Genomic DNA, 27,181 nt, shown 5'->3' on the forward strand with positions numbered 1-27,181 from the left:
GCTTGATTTTAGAATGCAGGGTGCAGCTGTCCTGAGACTGCTTCCATCGGAGACGCTTGCTGTACATTCAATAATGGTGACTGACAGCTCAACTGCTTATTTCATCCTGAGATGGGCAACTGTTTGTCGACGATTATACATCAGAATTGCTTCCTTCCTGTAAACGGATCATGTTGATCCCGCAAGCCAGCACCTCATATTTAAAGGCGTTCTATTTTTTCCCTCTTTCTCTTATTAAAGTTTACGGTAGCATTAATGGTGGGGGGGGGGGGGAAATGACAACGTTAATTTGTTTTCCAGGGAAAAGCTGTAGAAATAATGCCACCACTTCAATTTGTGTAGCTGTCCTTTTTTTTTTTTTTTTTTGCTTTTGAGAAATCTGTCTCTCGCTCTGTCAAAATAGTGAACAGAGGTGGTGTGTTTGTGTGGACTGGAGTCAGTGAGCATGACTTTAATTTGCAGGTAGTTTCCAAGTTTCTCCCTCCAGGAGTGATAGCTCATCGACACCATTAGTTACCTAACCAGCCTGAGACCTGCCTGCAGCTGCCCCGAGTGTGTGTGTGTGTGTGTGTGTGTGTGTTTGAGCTCATCTTGCTGTATTACGGCTGACTTCCCCTCTCTTCTCATTCAATCTTGCTTTTCCTCAGCCTTGTTCACACATACACTGCGCGTCCATATATCTTGTTGAACCCTCGCCACTCTCCTGTCATACTGGCACATAGGCTTGCTTACTCTGGCATGCAAACACACACACACACAGGCAAACAAAGATTAACAGTCACTGGCAAATACACACAAATCACCTCAGGGAGTTGACATGGTCAGATTTTATTTTGTTGTCCATTGCTTTGAAGCTGATCTTTGCTGAAGGATTAACGGATATTACAGAACTTCATCTTACCTACCAGGACTTAATACCAGTGGTATTTACACACCACTCACTGTGTGTGTGTGTGTGTGTGTGTGTGTGTGTGTGTGTGTGTGTGTGTGTGTGTGTGTAGCTGTGTTTGTATGGAAGAGGGTCAGAGAGGCTCGCATGCCAGCCCATGTCTGTATTTATTCCTCCTGAATGCTGCAAGCAGGCATTCGACATCTGCTAGAAGATGCTGTGTTTGCCTTCATGTCCCTAATGAACTGAACAGCATTACAGTGTCTCACGCACACACACACACACACACACACACACACACACACACACACACACTCAACTACATGCTCACACCATACAAATACGCCTTTGCACGCACGAGCCGCTCTCATATGTTAGCTCAGGGCCTCTGGAAAAAAAAACTGCACAAGATTGCATTGTCTGCTGACCTGCGTAAGGGACCACAGTGCCGACTCTGCAGCAGCTCCCTCACCGAGGAGGGGTAAATAAACCAGGGGGGTCAGGGCACGCCTTTGGAGATGAGGTTGGGAGGAGGCTTCCTTTTGGTTAGCGGTAGGGTTAATTTGGGTTACTCGCAGATGAAAACGACTCTGGACCCAAAGAAAACCAATTCCGGACGGTGCCTGAAGTCGTAATCCCAGATTTAAAATTTTCACAACACCAACCCAGTGTGGCTTTTAATCTCCAGCTTTTCCACTTGTGATTGCCTGGGCAGTTTTTTAGCACATGTGGATACAGTAACAGCATTACTGAAACATGTATGAGATGGCCAATGTAGAAACTCTGTTCCACGTGCATGTTGATATAAAATGCATTTTGCACTTTCACGCAGGTGTGAAGCAGAATCACGAGGTAAACGGGACTCGGTGTTTGTTCGTTCAGCGTTTTTTATCTTGCCAGAAGAATCCTGGAAGCGCGTCGGATCACAGAACAGACGGAATAATCACACCATGTCGATAAATTATTTCTCACCTTTAAGATTTGAATGCTACTGGATTTGATGACTCACAAGTGACAGGATTTGATTTTTTTTTTTGTGTTTTAATGCCACAGGTTAGACTTGATGTCATTTACTCATGCCACCCTATCACTCTCTCTCTCTCTCTCTCTTTCTTTGTCTCCTTCTCCTCCTCTCCCGTCCTCAATTCTCTCTCAGGTGCGAGTTGTTATTGTTGACGAGAATGACTGCGTTCCGGAGTTCCTCCAGTCTATTTACAGCAAGGATGGTGTGCCGGAAACTGTGACAACAGCAACCTCCCTGCTGCAAGGTGATACATCTCAAAAGACTCATTTTGTGTCCGATCCATAACACCACCGTCATGGTCAGAATCCCTTTAGTTTGTCCTGGACAACAACACAGAGTGCACGTCTTCATTTCTGTCTTCAAACAACATGAAATAACATTATCTTGCACCAAAAACAAACAAAAAAAAAACCAATCTTTTTCTCATTGTACATAGTTGCAAGGGGAATTGGAGATGCATTTGGAGCCAGCTATTCTGATAAGCGATAAATGGAAAATGTTGGCTCCGGCTTCTTAAATGTGAGGATCTGCTGCTTTTCTTTTGAAGAAGAGTCTTTGGGTTCTGGACTGTTGGTTGGAATAAAGAATCGATTTTGAAGGCGTCACTTTGGTCTCTGGGAAAAAAATGGTCTCTGACAAGCATTTTTCACAATTTTTTGACATTTTACAGTCTCAAAGATTCATCGATTAATCGTGACAATAACCGGCAGGTTAATCGATAATGAATATGATCGTTAGCCCTACATCAAAATGTGAATCACAAGAGGAGTTAGATTTTCTCTGTGTCCATATTAGGCGGTTGTAAAATTCCAGACTTCATCAGAAACAATACATATTTTACCGTGTGAGTCCCTGGAAGCAGCTCTGTGGGCTAATGTGTGCCTGTGGGGGGGGGGTCTGTGATATGTAAATGTCTGGGAAGCCCTGATGTGGTGGCTCTTCGAACAAAAAAAAAAAAAAAAGAAGAAGTGTGGCAGAGCTTTCATGTGTTTCGACTGGTCAGGAAACCGAGCGGGTACTCGTCGGCTCTGGCGGCCGTGAAATCACCAGGTACGTCCATCAGTGCAGCGGCTCTTGCCTCTCCTCTCCCGTAACGACCCAATTTCCACACGGGGATCGCTTACCTTTCACCCGATGTGAGGAAATGGTAATGTTAACTGTTGCGGGTATCACAATTTGATCTGTCACACTTAACATTGAGGAGTCCATTTTTTTTTTTTTTTTTTGGGCTGTCACAGACTGCCAACAGAACTGATGGCAAAGCATTTCACGCTTCTCTTTCCTTCTACACTCTGCATAAAGACTGCTCCGGCAGCCACATTCCATTTAAAATAGATCTAATATCTTTGAAAATAGTCGCTATTGATCAAATCTGCACGACTAATCAAACAATGCCTCCACTTTTAAAAGCGGCTCAAGTCCATTCTGTTTGCAGCTCCAAACAAAGTGACGGTTCAAATTGAATAAACGGGTTTACTTACTGCGGGCTAAAAATGGAAACCCCAACAGGGCTGCAAATGAGTATTGACAAGAACAAAACGCAGGGAAATAAAACAGCATGCAAGCATTTAAATTATTAATGACTGCAGTTATGACACCTCATTGGAAGAGCTCATTAGCTTTGGCCGCAGGCAGAAAACTTTTGGGTTTTGGATTCACGTTGCAAAGCTTTCTTGTTTGTACGCCTGTGTTGTGATCATCGCAATCATCCTCACCCCAATCATTATCATCATTAGTCAAATTGGCAATTTCTTTTTATAAATGAGATACATGCACATGGTTTATAAAAACACACACACACACACACACACACACACAGTGTCGCATGAAATGATATAGCAGCTATGACCTGTGAAATCCATTTGTGTCCTAAGACGATAGTCATGTTGTAGCCAGATAGATCATTTAGTCGAGTAAAACATGAACATGAGGTTGTGAAAATGAACAGAACCGCCTGCAACACGTTTGAGTTTCAGTCAATTTTGTTGAATTTCAGAAATTGTGATGGAATTTGTTTTAGCTTCACTCTAAGAGGGCAAAACCAACTTCATGTTGCCACAAAAATTGTAAATATGTTTATATATAAATATGTTTGCCTGATAATACGTCTTCAAAGCAATAATTTATATATTTTTATTAACTTTGCGAAAAAGAAGAGGTCGACGATGTGAGCAAATAAATTTTTAAAAAATGGAATGGAGAATGGACCAAATATGGATGAAATATCAGATGTTTTACATTTTTATATTGCGTGGGGCTTTAGATCAGATCAGCACACAGCAAGGAAAAGATATATATTGATATGAATGTTTTTCCTTGTATAGGCCTAATACCGTATTTTTTCACTCAGTTGCTGTTGCTCATGGGAATGTGCTTGGCTGAGAGCGAGTGAGAGGAGATGAGTGTTTTGCAGTACACCATGTCACGGTACTCTAAAAGCATTTCAGTACGTGCCAAAGGTACGCTGTATATGAATCAAGTACTGGGGAAAAAAATAATAATCAGTGCCAACTGAAACAATTAGCAGAGAACACTCACCGGGCCCACAACAAGCGCACAGTGAAAAGCTATGGGCCACAGCATGATGAGTACTACATCGAGATAGCTTGTGTGCAATAAATCCATTCAGTGCAAACACAAAAACAGTGATTTTTCAGCCCATTGTAAGAGCAATTCAATCTAACACAGCCACTAGATCAACAGTAGAGCTGCGCAAGTTCTAAACAGTGACTTGGATTGTCGGATACAGTGCGACGTTTGATACAGAAAGATCTAAAATAACAGTCGGGTTACTGGTTTTAGATGCTTTAAACACAGGTTTAACTGTCAAGGATGCGTTGACAATGCAGTAACCTAGCAGACGGTGCCTTTTTCACCACAACTGAAGGGCTCACTGGCACAGAGTGCTGTCTAATGAACAAGCAGTAGTGTGACAAGCACGTCAGTGGGACATTGAGTAAACATGCAGAGACTCTGCTGAATAGGCTGTCCCAGTTATATATGCCTGAAAATTAAAACTAAGTACAGTTGAGGCTGATGGTAATGTCGTTTTGCAGGTATTTGGTCATAAACCAAATAAAAAGTATTGGACAAATAGGAACTTTGACCTGATGATAGCACGAGATGAAAAGTCAGAGGATCACCCCAATTCATCCTCTGTGGGGAATGAATGTTTGGCCCGGACTGAAATATCTCAACAACTACTGGATGGATTGCCGTGAAATGTTGTACAAAGAGGTGGACTAACATCCCTAGAGGGATGCCATTAGCTAAAAAATTGAGTCTAGGCCATTTAATAAAAAAAAACATATTAATAAAGGGTCATTATGGAACACCAGAGCAAATAGAAATGCTAGTAAAGTATAAAGTGAGTGAGTGAATGAGGGAGTGAGAGGTGTATGGTGTAGGAGGCACAGCTTGTTGCCATCAACAGGTGCACCAAGGGAGGCGAGAAGTTTCACCCCGCTGTGCTGCTGCTGTGTGTGTGTGTGTGTGTGTGTGTGTGTGTGTGTGTGCCCATGTGCATGTATGTGTTTGTGCGTTTGTGTTGGGAGAGTATCTTTGTTTCAAAAACAGAACAAAAAAACAACCACATGTCATAAAAAAAAAAAAGCCGTGAACAGACTGTATCTGATTATTAATATTATGAGGTCTGGAACAGTGTATGTATTTTGACTTTCCAATTTTCAAATTTGAACATCGGCAATTCACTTTTAAGCTTAATTAGGTGGAAAATGTCTCGCACACAAAGGTGCACCGTTGCCAAAAACACCTGTTTTTCTAAGTTTCAGCAAAGAACAAAACCAAAATGCTTAAATGCATCGCACAATCAGTTCTGAGTGCACCTGAAGCTAAACAGCCCAGCCTCCTGAAATAAAGACATGCCCCCCCCCCCCCCCGCCCCCCTTACTAGATTAAGTGGGTTAAAAGGCTACAGTATTAAATTAAATGAGCAGTGAGAAATAGGCATCCAGCATCGTTTTGCTAAATTGTGTGCTAGTAATCCCATAATGAGTTCCATCGTCAGACTGGACAAATGTTGGCTAAAAAAAAAAAAAAAAAAAAAACTTCAGAGAACCAAGCAAGCCAATTATCTCGCTTTCCATAGAGATCTGAGGCGACTGTAGTTTCCATCTTCAGTACAAAATCATTATATGCCAAAAAGACATGGGAGAGCAGCCATAAATATACTGTATACACCCCCCCCCCCCCCCCCCCCCCCCCCGTCAATGTAGTAATGCCAGCACAACAATGATGACTCAAGATTACGTAAACAGGGGACTTACAGATAAATACATGCTCAAATGAGAGGTCAAATCTGTACCGAGTAAATTAAATATTGACTCATATGTGATGTGTTTGGGATTGGACTGCGGGCACTGCGGTTCATTTTCTACCCGTTGCCAGTGGAAGAGAGGTTATTCATCACTTTACAGCAGCAAAACAGCGACTTTTCAGCTGCACTACAGAAAAATGTCAGTCCTTGTAAACGGGATTGCGGTTTGGGGTAAGTGCACGTAAATTCACTTTATCCAGCTTGCAAGGCTGACATAAATCTAAATAACAGAAATTACAAACACCACAGTGAGTAACCTACAAAAAAAAAAAACCTGTGGCCAATTCTGGACAAAAATAGCCGTTTCCTCCCCTGATTTGATGCAGTTTTCAGTCGTGCAATTCAGTATTGCAATTGTTCACCTGCTTAAAAGAAGGCAACATGACATTGTACATAAAGAGAAGCATTTTTTTTTTTTTTTTTTTGCAACTGCAAGTCAGCCATTTACTCGCATACTATAAGCTTTCACACTCACCCTGCCATCGCCTCTTCTTTTCATGCTTGTTTGTTTTAAATCAGTCAGTGCGCTTGTAACCATTTTTGTCAAGAACTGGTAGGTATGCAGTAACATGAACTTACGTAATGTTTTTAACACTAACTAATGTGAGTAAACTGCACACAGCATGCCCATGCTTACCATCCAGGCCACTATGTAGTGGTTTATACCAAACAATGCCAACAAAAGGAAAGAAACTAAAGATGTTTTGCTTTGGAAGGTTCCTAACTGAATGAAATGACCTGGAAGTATCTAAGTGGCAGCCATGATAGGAGCTGGTTGAATTCTCTAGATGCTCAGGAAAGGTGCTTCAGTGCTTCATTACTTATCTCCTGTACCACAGGGTACACTGGACCATCCTTTAGGGAAAGGAAAGGAGATAATGGCGTCCCACAATTCCTTGCGACGGCAACCACGGCAGACCCACATCAATAACAGCTGGATTCTCTCAGCACCGCGGTTGCCTTTTCCTGAGTCCTCCTCCTTCACATCTTTCCTTTCCTACGCTTCCCATCGGGGTCGAGGAAAAGTGTTTAGGAAAAGACCCAGGATGTAATCTTTCGACATTTCAACCGCAGCCCCGGCCTTTCTTTGGTTGTCGTGCTGCTTATTAAGATGTAGTTCAGTTCATCCGGTGCAGACTGAGTTTTGACTTAGTTTTGGTCCATTTTGTGGTCACTCTGGCTTATTAGAAAGAAATCCAAGAGCTGAAAGCATGAAGTCATTAGGCCTGACTGGTAACTCATCCTTTGGACAGTTCTGGAGCCCTACGTGGACCCACACACCAGCCCGAAACAAGCCCTGATTAGTTTAGTTTGATGAACTGGAGGCCACAATCTGCAAGCATTTTATTTAATTCTACAACACTGTGCAAAATCAATTAATCTAATTTATTCAAAACAAGATTGGACTCGTACCGACATAATGAAGTAAAACAAACCATGTGAGTAAACACTGACAGAGTTTGTAAACCATCTTGTAATAAATATTTTGTTAAAATGGTTCATATGAAACGCGTTGGAGTTTCCCCAAGGCTTTATGGCAATAAATAAGTACAGTTTGTTAGTCGACACAAACAGTGACATTGTGTTTATGTGCATGTATTTCTTCGTGTGCATGGGTGTTTGGGTGTCTATTTTTGTGTGCGAGCCAAATGCAATGTAAGGTGAATTGGAGAATTGAGAGTTTGATGGTGAAATGACTTGTTAGCGGAAAATATGCTTATTCAAATCCCTGGTGGTCCTTACAGTTTTAGCAAGGCAATCAATTTGTGGCCGAGCGAGTCCTGGCTCCATGGATTCCCAATGTGCGATGGTAGAAACAGAAATGCTGCGAAATGACAGCCCTTTCAATGCATGCTGTGCAAATAACACTTACTCCCCTTGTTGTTATAGAACTGACCATTTACGTCAGTGGGAGCAGCACTTTCTTCCCAATGTTCGTTTTGGTCACATAGCATGAGAAGTGAACAGAAATCCTGCGCTCATGTTGCTTCAGTACAAGACACAAGAACAAAACTTGGCCACGCATTATTAAGAGAACAGATTGCACCTTCTCGTTTGATTCAGCTGTTGTTTTCTCGTTCACCATGACTCAAATCGTTATGCTTTATTGGCAACAACAAAAAAAAGTTTGATTTTTCAAAGATATAGTAGATCATAGCGTGGTAACATTGCGTTAGTGTCCGTGTTTTTCATAGGACAGCTTGGTCAATGCACAACCGTCGTCCATGGACACCAGCCTTCACTCAAAATTATACAAGCAGCTAATGTGCAATTATACTGTAGTGTGTGTGTGTAAAGGTGTGTGAAATACTGTACAGTCATTGAAATGCTGTTGAAAAAAACTGATTACATGTAGACGTCTGGATATACTGGATTGTGCTGTTATCAGCTGCTCTAAGAACAAACTTCAACTTTGTAAAAATACAGACAGAAAAATCCACCCCAGCCTCTGCTCCACAAAGTCATTTTCTCTTTAATTAATCCCCATGAAATCCTCATGCTCCAGTGAAGAAAATGTCTCTTTTTTTTTTTATAATTTCACATGTATTTGATTTCTATTGACTTGTATTGTGCTGATGCGTTTCATCTGATTACACTACACAAACTTATAGATTGCAAGCGTGTTGACTGAGAAAAGCTGGCAAAGTCTGAAAAGTGTGGCTTGGACTTAATCACTACACAGCACTTTCGGCCTCCATCCTGCGGAGGTTGATCAAAAGTGGTAACGTTGATGTTTTTCTCTCAAAGTCTATGTCCCAACCAATTCTATTAGTGTTTTGAGACTGAATAACACCCATGCTCACGTAAGCTACATTCAACAACTGACCATGATCAACCCAAACATCCATGCTTTTACTATACCACCAGAGTAATGGTATTAGTTTACGCTTCATAGGGAAAGGTTGGGATCTACGGGGCCCCAGTTTTGTCTTTGTTTTGTAACTTCTTTCTATTCTCAATTTCTATGTTCGTTTCGTCTTTAGTGTCAGCCAACGACTGCGACTCGGAGGAGAATGCAGAGCTGACCTATTACACCCTGAGTCCAGACTTCACCATTTCCCCTCACGGGACCATTTTCCCTGCGGGGCCTCTGGACTACGAGAGGCCCAACCACCTGTACGAGTTTGTAGTGATGGCAATTGACAAGGGGGAGGTCCCTCGCACTGGCACAACCACAGTGCGTATTCGCATGGCCAACGTCAACGATGAGGCACCAGAGTTCTCCCAACATATGTGAGTAAGAGTCGGGCTTCTGAACTTCTGGTTCTCACGCAATTGTTCAGTGTCTAAGAGATAAGATGCAATGAAACTTCGGGTTACTTTTGACTTTACTTTGTGTCTGATTCCTCCATGCTGGTGAGGGTTAGACAGGAGAGGCCGAGGGTCATTCCGGTGAGCAGGACCACATGGCAGCACCGTGATATGATCTCAGCAGCATCGCCCTGGATCCCCTGCACTGCACAGCGTAGTTGCAGACAAACAATCTGGGTCGGCCTCTCTAGGATAAGTTCTTTTGCGTGCCAGTTGGATCATCCGGCTAGGTTGGTCTGCAGACATTTCACGTGCCGCTGCATACAGTTTGGTTTTCAGATGTAATGAAATAATCATTAGATGAAGCCCTAGTTCAATTTCAGCCACTGTCTGCTGAAATTATTTGCTTAGGGTCGAGGAGAAAATCTCTCAGTTCTTCGATGCGCTCTTCTCTCTCTTTAAGTTAACTTGATGTGTTCCCCTTTGATTTTCTCTGTCTTTACTGTGTAAAGATACACTTTAAATACACCTTAACACAGTGTAACTCTACACTTAACAGGGTAATGCATGCATGGTGAAAATAGGTGGGAAGGTGTTAAAGGTACAAGTTTTTAGTCTTCAGTTGATACTAATTAACCTTTTTCTGAGTGGTGGCCGCAGATAACTTGCGTACCGATCTATGAGTGAAGCATATAAAATACAGACAACCAAAGCTGTGTGTGTGTGTGTGTGTGTGTGTGTGTGTGTGTGTGAGGGTGACAGAGAGAGAGAGAGTCCTGCCTTGTCAGGTCAGCTCCTTACAGCTGCTTCCCAATTCAGCATTGCAGCTGCCGTTACCCACAATTCCAGTGCTTTTTTCCCCCCAGTGCTGCTGTGGTGCCTGCATCTTTTAATTGGTTGATTTTCTGGCAGAGAGCTGGGCAGATTGGTGAGGCAGGGTCAATCAGCCGTACCCACCAGCACCCTCAGGAGGCACTGAGCCCGCGCTATGTGTGTGTGTGTGTGTGTGTGTGTGTGTGTGTGTGTGTGCATTCAGTAATTGAGAAGGTCCCAGCAAAGTGGGGTGTTGGTATGGACAGAGTGATGTAGTTATAAAGTGCATTCATGCATCATGCATGTGATATGCATGCGTTTATGTTGTTTATTGCGGGAGGGGATTAGCGTGTGTGTGTGTTGGGTTGTATTGATTTACTGTCAGCGTCTTCCTTTTGAAGCCCTCAACCCTCTAACACAGCTGCCACAAAAACAGTACAGGACAATCTATGATGTATCACTCACACACACACACACACACAGAACTCCAGAGGCATCCATACAGGCACACACTCGTGCATGCTCATGCGAATGCATTTATGTGCACGCACACACACACACACACACACACACAGGGAATGAGCAGACACATCTGTTATGTCTTTGAGGAAACATACAGCAGGGACAGCTTGGGAAGAAAACATTTCAAAAGATAAAATTCATTACTTTCCCTGTAGATATGCTGTGTGTGCCTGTATTTGTGGGAGAGAGCGTGCACATGTGTGTGTTGAGTCAATGCATGTGATGGACAGAGGAGAAGAGAGAGAGAGCGAGGGAGCGAGGGGTCATTAAATATATCATTATCCAGGCAGAAAATCTGGCCTATTTGTATCGATTCTTGGAGTTGGAAGCATGCAATAATGAGTGTCCATGTGTGAGAGAGTGTGTGTGTGTGTGTGTGTGTGTGTTTTGCAAGTTCAGGGTGAATGTAGGCAGCAAGTCTAAAAATTGTACTGAGCAGTGCTATTTTGAAGTTAATGTCATTGCTACTCTCTTTTGGAAACCGGTCGCGGTGTTGATGTTTGTTATTGATCAGTGCAAGAAAGAAAGAAAAGACGAAAGAAAGAAAGAGTGAGAAAGAAAAGAGAACCTTTTTTTTTTTTTTTATGTTTCCATAAGTTCTACACAATCCCAATTCCCCCTTTGGCCCTACCCCCCCCCCCCCCCCCCCCCCCCCCCCCCGTTGTTTTCATCTAGCCCTCCAAATGGCCCTCCAAACGGAGTGGTGGAAGATGCTTCCCAGATTGCTTTGCAAATTGAGGTAGTGTGTAACATGGAACATGGCTACTGGTTCGGAGAAAGAAGCCCATATCTCCGCGAAATAATCATGCAAATCTTTAAAAATCCATTGGAATATTTTTGCTTAATGTAGATGCAAAGTTATATGAAACTGGATTAGTATAACAAGCTACCCAGTCGAGGGCACTCCAAAAACTAGGGGTAGAGCCAGGGAGGTTGAATGGGGATTGGGCCTAACTCTCAGATCTACCTCTTCACCGCATGTCTCTCACTTTATGGTGAGTGACAGAATAGCCGCCTTTCATCTACGCGCTGACACTTTGCCATCAGGACCCTATTACTGGACCTACTATTACCTGGCTGTTGCCACGGAAACCACCCTAGGAGGCTTCCTGCACTGTTCTCGCATGCGTTTCTACATGTATGCATTTGTGTGTCGGCGAGCTTGTCATTTCCTGTGCATGTGCGACTCCAGTGATTTGAAACATCTATTCTACTTTTAAATAAATTCAAATGTTTGAATGTTTTATGGAGGCACACAGACTGATACAGCCGGCGGAATTGATTTCAGGTGGGTGTCTGAGACAGGCAGAGAAAAGAGAGACAGAAGTTAGTGTCGCTCTACGCTTGTCAGGCTTTCCAATCTAGCGCCGTACGCATGCAGCTTACAATGAGAACTGAAACTGATAAATTAGCAGTAGTTTTTTAAAAACAATGTGTCACATGTCGGAGTAGATGATTTTTAGTCGTCCGGGTAAAATGCCAGCATCCTCACCAGTTGATGATCTATGTAGAAGACAAAGGAGCAGCGATGTCCTATGTAATGTAACACTGTGGCTGTTATTTCTTTCCAACATAACCATGTTATAACCGATTTATTGCATAGCAAACTACGTAAACTTCCCCAAATCCACTATCCCAAATCCCAGAGTGGGACGGAGCTGCTAACGTTACCTTAAACTCTGATATAGTAGTGTATACCAGTGTTACACCAGCTCCCACACACCGGATTTGTGAGTCCTGAACGCGGGGGCTTTTCTGTAATCCTATATAATTTAGCCAGCTCATATTTATCCTTGGAAGTAACGCTAGGTTAGCACTATAGGTAAAAAAAAAAAAAAAAAGCTAGTTAGCTGAACATACTAATGTTTGCATCTTACGTTAGAGCACACACACCGTGTAGTCCATTTCTCTTATGTAGGCAAAAAAATAGGACTCTCATGACAGCGTCTGCAGCTTGGCAGGCCTGCTGTGCCTAATGTATATTTGCTAAACTATGATTGGAGGGTTGCCGTTTGGAGGAGGGGTTTAGCTGTCAATTGCCCAAGATTGTGAATGGGTATGATTCAATACACATAGTATACACAAGCTTTTGCCCCCCAGCGTCATATGTCAGAGTAGATGACGACAATGAATGTCTTAAGAAAGGTCAAGGCAGTTGGTGAGGGAGATGAGAAAAAGTGTGTGTATGTGGTGATGGATATTTTTCCTTAAAACGAAATTACTCTGATGACCAAAGACACTGATATAATCCCCGTATTTAGTTGAAAGTTTTTGTATCGTTGCCATGATATATTGATGTCTCTTTATAACTCCTGCTGAGGCATCACCTGTTATTGTTCTGGGAGACGAGTTCCTCCAAATCAGATTTCAGACCTTTATTTCTCATTCCCTGGTTTTGATTCCCTGTATTTAAGTTAATAAGAACAATGGCAAAGTCTCCGCAGAGGAAGGATAACGGTCCCATGCAGCTAAGGTCGTGCTGACTTCGAAACAACACCGTTCACAGCAATAAAGTATTCCCACTCAGTTCATCATGTCAGTTACAATTGTTTTGGCACATAGCAACAATTATATATTGTTTAATGAAACTCACATATGAGAAGAACGGAGGAACACCTACTTTCAGACTTCTGAAATGTAAGAAAAACACTATATAAGTACACTACCTTTACCATTTACCGTCATGAAAGATACTTATTATACTTAAACAGAGGAAAACAATGTCTTGTAACAGCACTTGCGTTGGTGGCCCCTGTACGTGAGGAGCTTCACAGGTGTCCAGCACTAACGTTTGTCAAGGGAAGCTCTCAAAACTTTAAGATAGGCATGCTGACAGTTAAGCACCAGACGAACAGAAAACAGTCCGTTGATATTATTGGCAGGTTACTTTTTTAACATTTAAGTTACCTGTCACTGGACACTGGTATCCTTGTTTTGACTGATCCTCGGTCAGTATTTGGATTATCTCTTTTGCACATGTAGCCATCGTATCCTAACCCTAACCTGAATATGCTATATGGGGTGCTCCTTTAGCAACTGGGATAGTTTGGCATTTAAACACCTTAAGCGTGTTCCTGATCACTGTCTGCCACGCATGCAGGTGAGTCTTCATCTCACGTTACTTGGTAGGTGGGCACTTACAATTAAAGAGTACGCCCGGCACCGGTAACGCAGATAATGCAGAACTGCTGAGAGCTCAGCACACTGCAACTTAAGAAAACACCTTCGCCAATAAAGCATTTAGAAAAAAACAAACCCCACCAGCAAACGGAAACTGTTTCCAGGGGGCACTATATGGTGACGCACACACATGCATGTTGTCCCACCCCAAAAAAAAAAAACATTTATAATTTAGCTAATTTTCCAACGCCAATTACAAACACGTAAATAAATCACAAACCATGGCAAAAACAAGCGCGTCCCAGCCGCGTGCACCACTTTTTCGTGTCGCCTGGAAACAGTTTCTGTTGCTGTCTGCGCTACTTTCTGAATTCTGCACATGTGTTGTGAACTTGGTGAAGAGGTTTTCTTAATTTGCTTGTGTCTTGACTATTTGTGTGTTTTCTTAAGTGGCAGTGTTTTTTGAGCTCTCAGGGCTCTCCGCCGTCCTCTCTGTCCTCACAAAACAGCAGTAACACAGTGGCTAGATGTTGAAGAGTCAAACACACACCTGCACCACCACAGAAACTTGGACAACGTTAGAGTTGCACATTCACACATATAGCCCGGCTTCTCTATGTTCCATGTAAATATCATTATCCAAATATGATCACCTGGATACTAGCGGGCGTGTACAAGTACTCATATAGACATTTGCATCTTGAGTTTTCTATTAGTTTGTGTTTTTGCACCCTCTTTGATTATGTTCGAAAGTGATTATCTTCACCCTCCCCATACTGTGTAAAAAAACATACTGAAGATTCAAGAGCTTTCAAACTCTACAAGAGCAAACAGAACCAGAACCCGGCAGACGTATCATAGGAATATTGACGGAAGCAAGATCTAAAAAATGAGCTGACATGAAAGACTCTGCTCACACATACACAAATCTAACGCACCGCTTTAATAAAAATGGCATATTTAAGCTCCGAGTGGGGATTGGTTTTGTTTCCGTGAGTGCCAGTGTACGCTCAAAGGAAGTGACAGAATTCAGGTACCAGCTCTGTTCCTCTACGCAATCACATACATGAATCATGCATACAATGTGCGTGGTGGTTCAACAAGCAAATGGAAGCCCACCATTGTAAGGGCTGATTAACAGGGAATTAGACAGGAGGCATTCCAGCAAATAAATAACACAATCAGTGAGCAGCAGTTGGATGGATCAGCTGACGGACCTGACCCCAACAAGTCAACATACCCCTCTCTCTCCATTCACCATCTCCGCCTTATCTGGATAAACTCAATTAACTCAACAATTAAATTCAGTAATTAATTTTCACAATTGACATCAGGCACTGGCCGAAGGGACACATCCATTTTTTTTTTCTTTTTCCCCAGATTAACAGTTTGAAAACAAACTAAAACAAAAAGGTTAAAAAGTAATTAGTGTGTGGTGGTGTATGTCTGAGGCGGTTTTCAATTGATTGCAACATTGATCGGGCCAAATTAGAGTTGTGGTAGAGCGCAAATGTGATTGCAAACGGCACCTCGCTTCCTCGCAGGGATCCGTTCCTGATCTCTCTTCACCCTCTCGCCTTCAAGCACCTGCTTGAAAGCATTAGAGGGAGGTATTCGTTGAAGTTAGGATGACGTGAGTGTCAAGTAGGATTAACCTTAAAACGCCTCCTGAAGAATGTGCCACAGCAGTCGACCAGTATCTCCTCGTGTGTACTTACGAAATTAACACCACGCTTGGCTTTGAAATGGTCAGCAATGTACGTACAGGTCTACTTATATGCCGTGCAGGACACAGAGTTTGTGCACATTGACTGTTATGTTTTTGGGGTTAAGTATGTGCAAGCAAGACAGACGAATCACCGTAGATTAGGACCGGAACTAACTAATTGTTTCTGACAATGTCAACACAAGATCCACTCAGCAAGCTGTTCTGGAGCTATTGATCGTAGCACATAATCTTTCTCAGTAGATCGAGTTTTCCCAGTGGCCATTTTCTACGGAAAGTAGTGAGCTCTCCATGAATAATGTTCCAGTATCAAACTCAATCATTGCCATTATTAATTCACTCTTGATTTTTTTTTTTTTTTTTCCTTTTGATTAATTATTTATTCTTCAAAATATCAGGAAAAAATGTAAAATGGTGACCTCTGTTGGTTGGAGAAAGCGAGCGATCTAAAACCCAAAGATATTCAGTTTGCAACAGTAAAAACAAACGCTCACATTTCAGAAATTGGAACCAGAAAATATTTAACATTTTTGCTTGATATATATAACTATATAACTCAAATGAGCAATCAGTTATCAAAAATATTTGATTCTCTGATCAGCTGCTTGAATAATTGATTAATCAACTAATTGTTTCATCACTACCAAAAGATGGCGGAAGTTATCAGCAAAGTTCATCGCAAAGTTCCTATGCCTCGCTGACCGATGCAACATCAGCTGCCAGCTTGTAGTCGCACGCCTAATTGTAAGCCGACTCCCATTTGAATCTATAATGATGACTCTGTCTGCATCTGTAATGCAGACGCAGAGTTCATTTGGGGAGTCAGGACAAAAGAGGCTTAGTGGCCCGTGTGAAAGAGCCGTGCATGAATTCAACTGCACAGACAGCATCTGTAATTTTGCCGTCAAATTGCAGGCAGGCTGCACAAGGAGGCCTTAGTTCTTTCTGGCTTTCAGGTGAGATAAATACAAGCAATTATCTAATGATCTTTCAAATAGCTTCCTTAGACCACAAGTGGATGCCGTTTGATCAATGTGCCCTATGCACCCTGAGAGAAATTACATGATAAAGAAACACTGCACAGCATCTTCCCTGAGATGACTTGCGTATTGATCAGCAAGGGGAAGTGCGCGGCTTGCATAGTGCGAGCTGAAACTCCGAACGGAGCAAACGAGTGGCACATCACTGATCTTCCCAGGCAGAACTAGTTGCCAGTTGTTGCGGCAGAAAGACGCTAGTGACAACATGATCACAGTGTTCAACTCCTAATGAGAGTGCCTTGTTTTCGGTGAAAAATGAATGGGCCTCGTCGCCGGGGCGGAGTGACAGATGGATGTACGTTTGTGTCAGGCTGTCAGAGTTATTAGACCAGCATTTTGAATGTGCACGCACACGTGGGCAGGCAATGAGTCATTGATGAACGACAACAGAAAGAGTACATCTCTCAGCTTTAAGCTCAATATTTAAAAAGGCGCATGCACACAGAGGCAATGGTGGCTGGCTGGTCTGTTTTTCAGTCTGTCAGGCTGAAGCTCTGGTCTATAGTAAAAAGTACCTACAATTACTTAAAGGCTCTGTTTGCCCAAATTGCTTTTTTTCCCCACTTAGTAAGTAAATAACCTTATTTGTATAGCACCTTTCAAGAGCAGAGACGTCACCCAGTGTTTCACAAAACAAATAAAGCATCTAATGTACATACAGATATAAAACATGTTAAAATACAAAGAAAAAGAAAAAAAGGTCTGAAGCCTGAACAAGTGGGTCCAAAGCTGCTTTTTAAAAAGGCGTCCACAGTGTCTGCAGATCGTAAATCCAAAGGGAGCGAGTTCGAAAGTTGAAGAGCCACAACCTCAGAAAGCACAGTCCCCTTTTTGTTTTAAGCCTAGATCAAGGAACAATCAGCAAACCCTGATCAGACTTTAGAGACCTGCTGGTAATACAGGGCTGCAGTAGATGTAAGCAGGTGTCTGACCATGCAGAGCTCTGTAAGCCATCACGAGATAGTGAAAGTCTATCTGTCCTTGGGAACACTTTTCCCCGCAAAGGTGGCGTCCCACTGGAAACGGTCGGCAGTGTGTGGATTGTCCCGAGTAACCCCAACATTATTTTTGAAATGACAACTTGATGTGAAGTGTTTTTCAGTGAATACAGTCCACCTCCACCACCTCCGTTTCAGAGACGAATGTCAAAAAACCTCGTCAACTCAGCCGAAACCATCTGCATGGTTAGATACCAGGAAGGGTAAGCAAAGAAACGTCTCTGTGATTTTGGTGAACAGACTTTCCAGTATGCAATTTATCAGAAAAGTGAAAGAAAATCACTTTCAGTAGAAACCAACTAATTTCTAGATTTTTCAATAATCGAATGCCATTTTCTTGATACAATCCGCCGGATACTGACACTTCATTTCTAGAAGAGTTTCTTTAAACCAAGGGAAACTACGCTGGGAACAAGCTTTCTAACATAACAGCTTTATATTTGCTCATTTATGCTAGCCTATTTCCAAAATAACAAAATGAGTTATGCCATATAGACATTTCTAATATATATGGTATTGCGCTGTTTTAATCATCGGAGCTGTCAACCCTGCAAATTCTCCAAATGTTTATAATAAACGAAATAATGAACCAATCTTTGAATCTTTTCTCCATTACTCCGTTGAAGATTTGCGGTAATATTCTATTAATTAAAATACCGTTGTCCCAATGCCGGTGCTTCTTGATGTTTCACTCATGACCCAGAGTGGCTGGCATGTTGTACTCTGCAGTTCCCGCAGGAGCAGCCGGAATGCATCCCAAGAATGTAGAGCCTGAACCTCCATGTCAACAAGGTAGAGAGGCCGTGCCTTTCAAGAAAAGTTTGGCTTTCAAGCGTGTCAGTGGGACAGAGATGCATGTGTAAGGGTAAAAAGAGAGTTCAAAGCTGAAGTTCAAAGTGCTACTCTGAGATACAAAGACAAAACTGAAGGGGAATTTCAGAGCAAGAGCTCGGTTTGGTACGCGGGGGCTGATGAGAAATTCATGTCGAGCCAAGTTTAGCTTGAATGGGTTATATGTACTAAAATACTGATAGAGATGATCAAATACCGACATTTGTTAGTACATCATACCGAGTCCTTACCTTCCGTATGCATAACACTCCAATGGGATAGTATTTCTTCTGTCTGTTTGTGCAGTATTATAATAATTCATAGATGAGCATGAGTGCTGTGTCTTTCACCTTCCATTTGTAGTGTAAGGACGTGGTTCCGGTGTGCACTGCTCAGGAAAGCATCATTTAAATGCTTAAACTGAACTGTTAAAGCATTGCTGTCTAAGATGCTATCAAGGATGCACTCTTCCCCCATTGTCCCTCGTCCACTCATTGAGGAGCCAGCCCAGGACATGACACTGTATATCCTTAAATTTGTGATTGGGGTTCAGCCATTCGGAATGTCCTCGAGGATAGCGATGCAGACCAGTGGCCAACACAACACAAGAGGACGAGCGCTGTGTTGAGAACTTCTCCCACTATGCCCACTGTGACTCGTTTTACTGTAGGGATATCACAAGCTAGTTTTCACCACCACCACCACTACCACCCTGCCCGGCGTTCTCACTTTGTCACTTTGAAAGTTGTTAGATTGCAGGTATTTCATGATGGTAGGTGTGATGGGAGGGAGGGTGGGTGGGTGGGTGGGTGATGTTGTGTGGCAGAAGCCTGTGATGCCGGTGGAAAACTCTCTGTACGTCTTGTGTAGTACTCTGTGTGTAAGAATAGTATCGAAAAGTGAACTTTTTTAAAGATTATTTTGAATCCTGCTCCTCAGGACTGAAATGAAATAGCTGGTGTGACGGGAAAGCGGCAGTTTAGAAAAAATACCTCTCACATTAAACATGTGACATTTAACATAGACTGTCATCTCCGGTACGTGTACTTTGCGCACCACATTGGAAACCAGTTCTAAATGTGTCAGTATTGTGCGCCGAGGATCACAGCTGAGGACCACTTAGCTTAAGAGAAAGTCTCACTTGTCACAACATTCAATGGAAGCCTCACGCAGACTGAAGAAACTCGCTATGACTTGCTATATTTACCACCTGCGAGACTGAAGAAATGGCACAAATAGGGGCGAATGAACACAAAAGAGTTGAAACATTTCATTTACTTACTTGACCTGAGCAAATGAAGCCGCATTGGAAACAGCCACTCTGAGGAAAAGTTGCCGGAGCAGTTGTTCTAGCACATGCAGTGTAATTTACCCAGGAGGTCTTAAATGCCTGCCATCCTAGAGTTGTGGCATTTAAGTTTGTTTCTCATCATATTTTTCTTGTTTTTCTATTCATGTTTGTTTCACTGAATAACTGTAGTGAGTGAGGGGGAAAGTACTGGTGCATTTTGGTTGCTCTGTAAATGAATTTACACTTGTGATTCGTATCAATCAATATTCTCATGCGGGTGCAGCAGGTTTCCATGTCCTTTGTTCCATGTGCTGACACGTTGAACGACTGGTCGAACATGAATTAGATGGTATTGATTTGAAAGCACGTGTCTCACGTCCACTTTTGTGGAGGTGTTGATTGTGTGTTTTGCGCGTGTTTTGTCAGATATCGGACGTTCGTCTCGGAGGACGCGGGCCCCAACACACTCGTTGCCACGGTGCTGGCAAAGGACCCGGATGGGGACGGGATCATGTATAAGATCACCACGGGAAACGAGGATGGCAACTTCGTCATTGACAGCCAAAAAGGTTAGACATGTTGGATCTGTCCTTTCCTCTTCTTCTTCTTCTTCTTATCCGCACATTAGTATTCATGATTTTTTGTTACTTTTTTTTTTTTAGTTACTCATGAGTTCATTCCTATTTCCACAACACACAAGTATGGCACTGAAGGACATCTTCATGTGCATGCCATACACAAACAAACAACTTGGAATCCTACAGAACCTCCTCACTCATGAACTCATTTATTCATTAGTTTGTTCATTTAATTATTTAGTCATATACTGATTTGTCTGCATACTTATTGATCTATCTTCTATCATATATTGTTAATCTGTTCACCCTTTCCATAGCCAATGATTCCCCAGAATCCTTCCCCCTATGTCCTAACACACACAACTCCCACACACACATACACAGTCAACATGTGACTTCTAAACGTATCTGTTCAATTTGACTGTTAATTACTTAACCTTATCAGTATTGCTACCATTTTTGTTGTTATTTCTCTCTTTTGCCTTGTCTAGCCTCACATGTGTCTTCCTGTTAACCACTTGTCTTGTACATTTGAGAAACACCCACAAACAGACCAAATTCTAAGGGGGCATCCTGAGAATATGATTGTTCTCACTAGCAGCATAAGAGAGACAAGACTTTAATGACCCTTACTGGTACCATAATGTGTTTTCTGTCTCTCCACAGTGGCACATGGTTGCATCTGCCTGCCTGTCTGTGTGTGCACACTTTTATAAATGCAATACTCGGCAGAAAGTTTTCGCCCTGCTTTGCTGTCTATATTTACGTATAAATGTAAAAGCTTCACATATAGCGTATAGCGTTTTATGTGCTTCACCGTCTCCGCTACCCTGTGGTTGAGGACGCCTCACCAGCCTTCCTCTTACTGCGAGCAGCTTTGTCAAGGGTATCTAAATCCCGACAGGTCGTGTCACGGAGACGTTAGAATAATCAGCCAAAGTGTGAGCAGCGTTCTCCACTGTGTCTCTGTAAGAGAATATCATCTGAGGTTTATCGTCACACATCTCAACTTCCTCTGAGGCAGGAGCAGCAATGCCAGAAGCAGTGTGAAATAGGAAACTGCGTTAATGACGCAGTGTGTGTGTGTGTGTGTGTGTGTCTGCATGCGGTAAGTGGGGTGGGTGGCAGTTTCATAGTGGTTCAACCCTTTTGTAAATTGCAACCCCCTCTGAATCTGCGTATCGTGTTATAGGGTAATTTGATGACTTTTACAAATTTAATTACTCAAAACTTCAAGGCACAGTTTCCTCTGTTCACCAGCATTGACATTCACTGTCAGCTGATAGCGGCAGTCATTTTATCGAGCAGGGAGAGAAGACTTGTAGCTTATGACTCCATTCCATCGGGCTATCAGTTGATGAGCGCAGGCTTGCTTTGCCTTTTACATTGTTGGGGCTCACATTTGCATTCAGTCACATGGACCAAATTTCTGCCCGTCGTTCGTCGGCCATTAAAGGTTAACTTTTTATTTCGAGTTTGCTTTCCTCACAGCGATTAGCTTCGTATTGAAGTTCAGCAGTTAAATGTCTGTCCGGACGGTGGACATCCTCCATTTTTGCCTGCCAAATTTGTATCTATGACTCCACGTGCATGCTGATCTGCAATTTGGATGCCAGTGCCATCTATTCACATTATTGGTATTTAGTACACGCTGATCGATTCAGCCATTCATGTGTTAATCCATAGGATCACTAAAGTAAGAGTAGGAAGGGTAAGACATCCTGTTGTAAGATAATACTGACTAGAGGTTCAACTAACCATTATTTTCACTGTGGATTAATCCATTGTTTTGTTTTTTTCATTAACTAAACCAATGATCAACTTCTGTACTGATGACCTAGTTTAGTCCAACATCAATATCTTGTTGTTTTGGCCGTAATGGGGAGTGAAGAAGAAAGATGCAGCCCGGACAGGCTGTACCAAGTTCGAGGTAATCACCTCACACATAGCCTATAGATTTATGGATTCTTTTTTTTTTGTGGTAAAGTTTCCGCGCAGCCTGGCAGCAAATTTACTGCGGCCAAGGTGATGTCTTCAAATTGCTTGTTGATTTAAAACAGAGAAAAGTAGCACATCTTTCGATTTTAGAGGCTGGAACCAGCTAAGAGGTGCTTTTTCACAGCAGACATTTTGACTTTGACACAACAGAAAGAGCACAGGTGATACTTAATATCGTTGACGATGGCCCCGTCCCATTCAAGTGTCCCAGTGAGCCGTGACAGAGTGACAGTGAGCCAGAATACCGGGAACATGGAACTGGAGCAGCTAAATCGAATTCAGCCATCGTTAATTTTTATTAACCTACCGACTGGGGTACCCACAGATCCCAGAGGTATACTTTTTATACTTGAACTATGCCCCAGGCGCTTTATTCATCCCAATTTCTCATGACTTTGTCAATGACTTTGCTCCTAATAACTTCATGTCATTATTTTGTTTGTTTCTGATTTAATTCGTGCTTTTTAAAAATAAGTATTGGGGTCCTGGGGGATGCCAGTTAAAAGCACCCAATTCCGCCTATGCAGTTTTAATAGATGGAACTATTTATTGAGTTCATGTTTTCCATGGCTCTTGTTGGTGTGACATGTCAAAATGTCTTCAGAGAAAATTGAAATTGGAATTGATAGATGACTTGAAGGCCCTGAACCTCAACACAAGTGTTTTTAGTTTGTGGCTAATGTCAATCAAACCCAGTCTGTGCACACCCACACAGTCCACAGTCCTAAAAAGAGGTCTAATCAGGCAAAATGAGTGGACCTTTAAAGCCCCCCTCCACCAAAAAATGTGTTTTTCTTCTTGTTCCCACAGTCGGACATTTGAGCTTCACTGTGCAGAATGATGTACTGTATGTGCAAAGAGTTTGACACTAGAGGACTGTTTTCACATTCATCTGCTGAAAGTGGAAAGTTTCTCTGAGCTCACTAAAAATCAGATTTCAAGGGGCGGGCCTAAGAACATGATTTGTGACATCACAAAAACGTTTGGAAGCCAATCCCGGTCCAATTACAAGCGTGATGCAGAAAACTTGAGAAACAAACACTAAGAATGTACTTTACAGTGGCGTAGGAGACATCTTGTGTCCAGCAGCAAAGCTTTAGATGTTTGTTTTTTTTCAGACACACATTATTGTTCCGAGCAAACTATTTGTATATATGTTTTAATACATCTGCCAAACACCGGCCGCACCAATTGTGTATTTCTCTGCAGGTGAAAATGGTACCCAACAAAAACAGTATTTACTCCTGCTTAGAGTTGCAGCGATTAGTTCCCTCATGTCAGGATTTGCTGCTTTTTCTCTGTTTGAAATTATTCTTAATTGAATATCTTTTGGTTTTGGACTGGTGGTTAAGTAATTTGAAGACCTAACCTTGGGCTCTGGGAGCTGCTGATGTGCATTTCTCAGCGTTTTCTAACGATGATTATTAGACTAGGTGATTAATTAATGAATTAAATGAAATATGTTTATGAATGAATTGTAAAAGTGCTATGTAAATGGGGCACATTTACTAATTAAAGCGCCTGACCATCACAATTTGGGGCTCAGTGTCTTGATCATTGTCAATTTGACATGCAGACAGGAGAAGCTGGAGACCAAACCGCCAAAACCCTGCAATTAGTGGAAAACCTGCTCACCGAACCACAGCTGCCCAGTGTAGTAGTGCTTGCTTAAAACTACAGTGCCCAACTGTTTTAGGAAGTTATCCTTTTTAAAAAAAAAATTAAATGAAACTATACATTTGTGGGCCATTTTTTTTTTTAAGCTTCCTGTCGTTAGTAGCAAGGGATGGGATTGGGGTTGAGGGCCGTAGGCAGGCTGGCAAAGTCAGAAGGTATTGAGAGATGCACTGACACGTTGATTCTTTTATTTACATTTGTTGATAATAATAATAATAATAATAAAAACTATTTTATACATACAAGTAGGTGAAAAAATAGGGGTATATATATACATATATATATATATATATATATATATGTATATATATAAAAAGCAACAACATACAACGTCTGCATACAAATCAAGTGTTTCTGTAAATTGTAAGCAATATAAAATAAATAAAGGGTTATCGGCACTATGTGACTGATTTGAGCTGTTTATCAGAGTGATGGCCTGTGGGAAGAAACTGGTCTTGTGTCTTTGATTTGGTGGACAGTGCTCTGTACCAGAGGGGAGAAGTTGGAACAGGTTGTGTCCAGGGTGTGTGATGGGTCTGCAGTGATGTTTGGTGCCCCTGGACATGTGTACGTCCTGAATGGAGGGCAGGTTGACACCAGCGATTCTTCCTGCAGTCCTGACTGTCTGTTGTCGTCTGTTCCTGTCCTGTTTGTCCAAACCACACAGTGATGGATATGCAGAGAACAGAGTGGATGATTGCCTTATAGAACACTGGACATGCCTGTTGTATGTGCAGAAAGTTTTAGTCGGCCCACATATGTCCTCAAAAAAAGCTGATATACATTAAGTCGAATTATCGATTTAATGTACATCAGTTCTACAATGCAATTATACTGTAAGTGGAAGTAGGATTTGGATAGATGGCTAACATTGTGGAGAAGTCTGGCTATCCGAGACGACTACACATGTAACACAGAGATATTCTGGTTCTGCAACACAAATCTGAACTGCTCTGAGAGTGCTGCTGCGTCCGTCCTCTATGTCTCTGTAACAGTGCGCGTCTGTATCATGCACACCCTTGGTAGTGATGGATTTACAAGTAAATCAACTGACAACCATACATCCATATTCACACATGCGCACACACACTCACACACACACACACACACAGAGGGAGGTGAGCCTAATGCAGATGCACACAAAGGCGCTGCACAATGTGTCTGTGCGAGCCAGAAGGGTGACACCATAATGCTTGTAATGTGATCCAATATCTTGTTTCAAAGAGCCCAATATTTGGTCATTAAAACTGTTTTATGAATCTTATAATGGAGGGCGAACACATTGGATGCCGTCCATCCTTTCCAACCCATCTCTTTCTCTCTCTGCTACTGATGAAAATCGTTTATTACCCCCCCCCCCCCCCCCCCACACACTCATCCTAAATGTCCGACAATCATTCAAGCGATTGTTTTCCTCCCTTCCAGCAGGAGCAGGCCTCCCTCTCCATGTTAATTTGCCTGTAACTCACCCCAGAATACAGTGTGTTTCCCTGAGATTTAGGGCACCCATTAAGAGCCGAGCAGGCCGGTCAATATGATGATCACGCTCTTCCTATTAAAACCCATAAATACAGAAACACCCGCTCCGTTGGAGGGGAGGAAGTATTTACTGACAACTAAGGGGAAATGCTGGCGCGAATAAACAGCCTTCGATCAGCTCCTTTTTTTTTCTCTGCTAAGTTTTATGGCATTTCGGAAGAAAGAGCACTTCCTTGAGACGCAGGCAGTAGCTGAGTTTGTTTTCGGTGAAGACTCCTAGGTAGCCGGTGATGGGGTAGCATTCGTGGTCCTGTCGTCTTGTTTTATTTCTATTATTAAGTCTTTCCTCCTGAACTGCTCGCCTCCTATTTTTTGTGTTTGGTCTGATGTGCTGACCTGTGTCTGATCCCAGCTTTATGTAACAAACCCACATTGTTTTGCCCTCATTCTTCTCCTTAGTTCCCTTTGGAAAATACATTGTTATTCTGTCTTTCTCTCCTTCACTATTCCGCGTCCTCCTAGGGTTTTTTTTTTAAAAGCTCTTTTTGTCACTCTTTCTATCATCCCTTCTCTTCACTTTGCCCTCTTTTTTTTTTTTTTCCTCCCAACTTCCAATTCTTGGCATGATGCTGACTGGAGGAAGCACTCCTACTACCGCCCCACCCCCCCCCCCGCACCGCTGTGTCCTCCGTCCTCTGCGTTGTCTCCCACCCATCCCTTGCTTCGTCCTTCTACTTCCTCCCTCCTGGCTGCCTTCATGTGAAGTGACGGCTGCTCACTGACCCCCGAAGAAACATCTTCTCCATCCCCGATAAGCAATGATATGTGCTGGCTCTGTTAGCAGCAACACACACACACACACACACACACACACACACACACACACACACACAGAGACAGACACACACACACAGTGTCAAACTCACTGCACATATTTTATTAAATAATAAACATTCCCATGCACATAAAATTTGACTTGTACAGAAACATGCAGGCATGCCGTTATACATAAGACATATACTGTACATTCATACACACACCAGAGACACACACAAGTGCACACATGAGCTGACATAGTAACACACACGTGCACCGAAACATTGGCAGACAGGGAAAAATACACACACCCTTACACTGTATACAGGCATGCATGTAACACACACACACTTACACATACACAGACAAAACCATATAACGTGCATATGTATGCATCTACATTTACACAGGCTAACACACACACACACACACACATCCAGAGACACACACGCACATGGCCATAACCCAGATACAGGGACACATATCTCATAGATTCGAAAAGACGCTCGCTGTATGCTTTGTTCTTGGAATGTCCTAAAACCTTTTCCATGTCCCATTTTCGACCACTTACCCAGCATGTGTTGCGCTCATCTAAGGCTTTTAGGCCCTATTAGATGTTTATGGCAACCAGAGGCGGAGTGAAGCAGGGATCAGAGAGGAGGGCGCCTCCGGAGCTGCCCGTATATGTAACATAGCGAGCAGGCCGTAGCCTCTCTCTTTGTCTCCCCGCTGCCTCTACTGAACTGGTCACATTTATCTGGCCTCCTGTCTCAATTCATTAAGCATGAGTG

The 27,181-nt window shown here is 42.5% G+C and overlaps 1 protein-coding gene across 1 annotated transcript in view; it reads left to right on the forward strand.

Annotated features, from left to right (window-relative positions):
• The window catches only part of LOC139283424 (neural-cadherin), a 263,675-nt gene that overhangs the window by 85,968 nt on the left and 150,526 nt on the right, over positions 1-27,181 (forward strand). Inside the window, exons 5-7 of the mRNA XM_070903433.1 lie at positions 2,046-2,157; positions 9,234-9,483; positions 20,269-20,411. Coding sequence (XP_070759534.1) covers positions 2,046-2,157; positions 9,234-9,483; positions 20,269-20,411 — 505 coding nt within the window. The remainder of the gene's footprint in view (positions 1-2,045; positions 2,158-9,233; positions 9,484-20,268; positions 20,412-27,181) is intronic.

The sequence above is a fragment of the Enoplosus armatus genome, chromosome 1 (assembly GCF_043641665.1).
Source record: "Enoplosus armatus isolate fEnoArm2 chromosome 1, fEnoArm2.hap1, whole genome shotgun sequence".
NCBI lineage: Eukaryota > Metazoa > Chordata > Actinopteri > Centrarchiformes > Enoplosidae > Enoplosus > Enoplosus armatus.